Source organism: Teleopsis dalmanni, chromosome 2 (assembly GCF_002237135.1).
Source record: "Teleopsis dalmanni isolate 2A chromosome 2, ASM223713v2, whole genome shotgun sequence".
Lineage (NCBI taxonomy): Eukaryota > Metazoa > Arthropoda > Insecta > Diptera > Diopsidae > Teleopsis > Teleopsis dalmanni.
In genome coordinates, this window is record NC_051847.1 from 244523670 (window position 1) to 244524510 (window position 841).

The 841-nt window shown below is 43.4% G+C and overlaps 1 protein-coding gene across 1 annotated transcript; it reads left to right on the forward strand.

Moving 5' to 3' along the window:
• On the forward strand, window positions 1–630 carry LOC119677238. Its single transcript, XM_038088509.1, has one exon. It carries the CDS (start codon window positions 1–3, stop codon window positions 628–630), a length of 630 nt encoding a protein of 209 aa, XP_037944437.1.
• Window positions 631–841: the final 211 nt, after the last annotated feature.

Below are 841 nucleotides of genomic sequence, written 5' to 3' on the forward strand. Positions count from 1 at the left end.
ATGTACGATGGTATCCTTCGAATTGAAAAGCCGGACGTAGTGAACTTAGTTGGGTATGCAGACGAGATTGCAATAGTAGTAGACCAAGTGGCTAGGAATTGCAATGCTACTATTGTAGCAGCTAAATCGTGGTTGCAATACAATACAGTACAATCTAGCCCCCAACTTACGTATCTCGGTGTTACCCTAGATAGTAGGTTGAGTTTCAAAACTCACCTAAAGCAATCGGGAGAAAAAGGCGCACGTACTTGCAACACATTATCCCGGTTAATGCCAGACATAGGAGGCCCCAACGACACCGCTAGAGTTCTTTTAGCATCAGTATCCAAGTCGGTGATGCTATATGCTACTCCTGTGTGGGCGCATGCTACAACCAGAAAGTCGTATTCACGCGTAACGAAAAGTGCACATAGATTGTCAAACTTACGCATCTGCCGTGCTTACCATACAGTATCGGACGAAGCTGCGGGAGTATTGGCTGGACGTATGCCAATAGACCTTGAAGCACTCTTGGCCACAGACAGTATTTTCCTATGTTCTCGTCTACGAATGACTGAAACTGAGCAATCTTTGTCAGATTCTTATCTAGAAATAAGAGACAAATACCTTAATGAATGGCAACATAGGTGAAACCATTCCCAAAAATCAAGATGGACGCGTTCGTTAATTCCAAATATAAAAGTTTGGATTAACCGATGATCTGGAGACTTGGGATTTCAATTAACTCAGTTCCTTAAGAGGCATGGCTGCTTCCGTGAATACATATACCGGTTCGGGCTGGCAAGTAACCCGTACTGCCAATTTTGTCCGGATAAAATTGAGAGTCCCGACCATATAATTA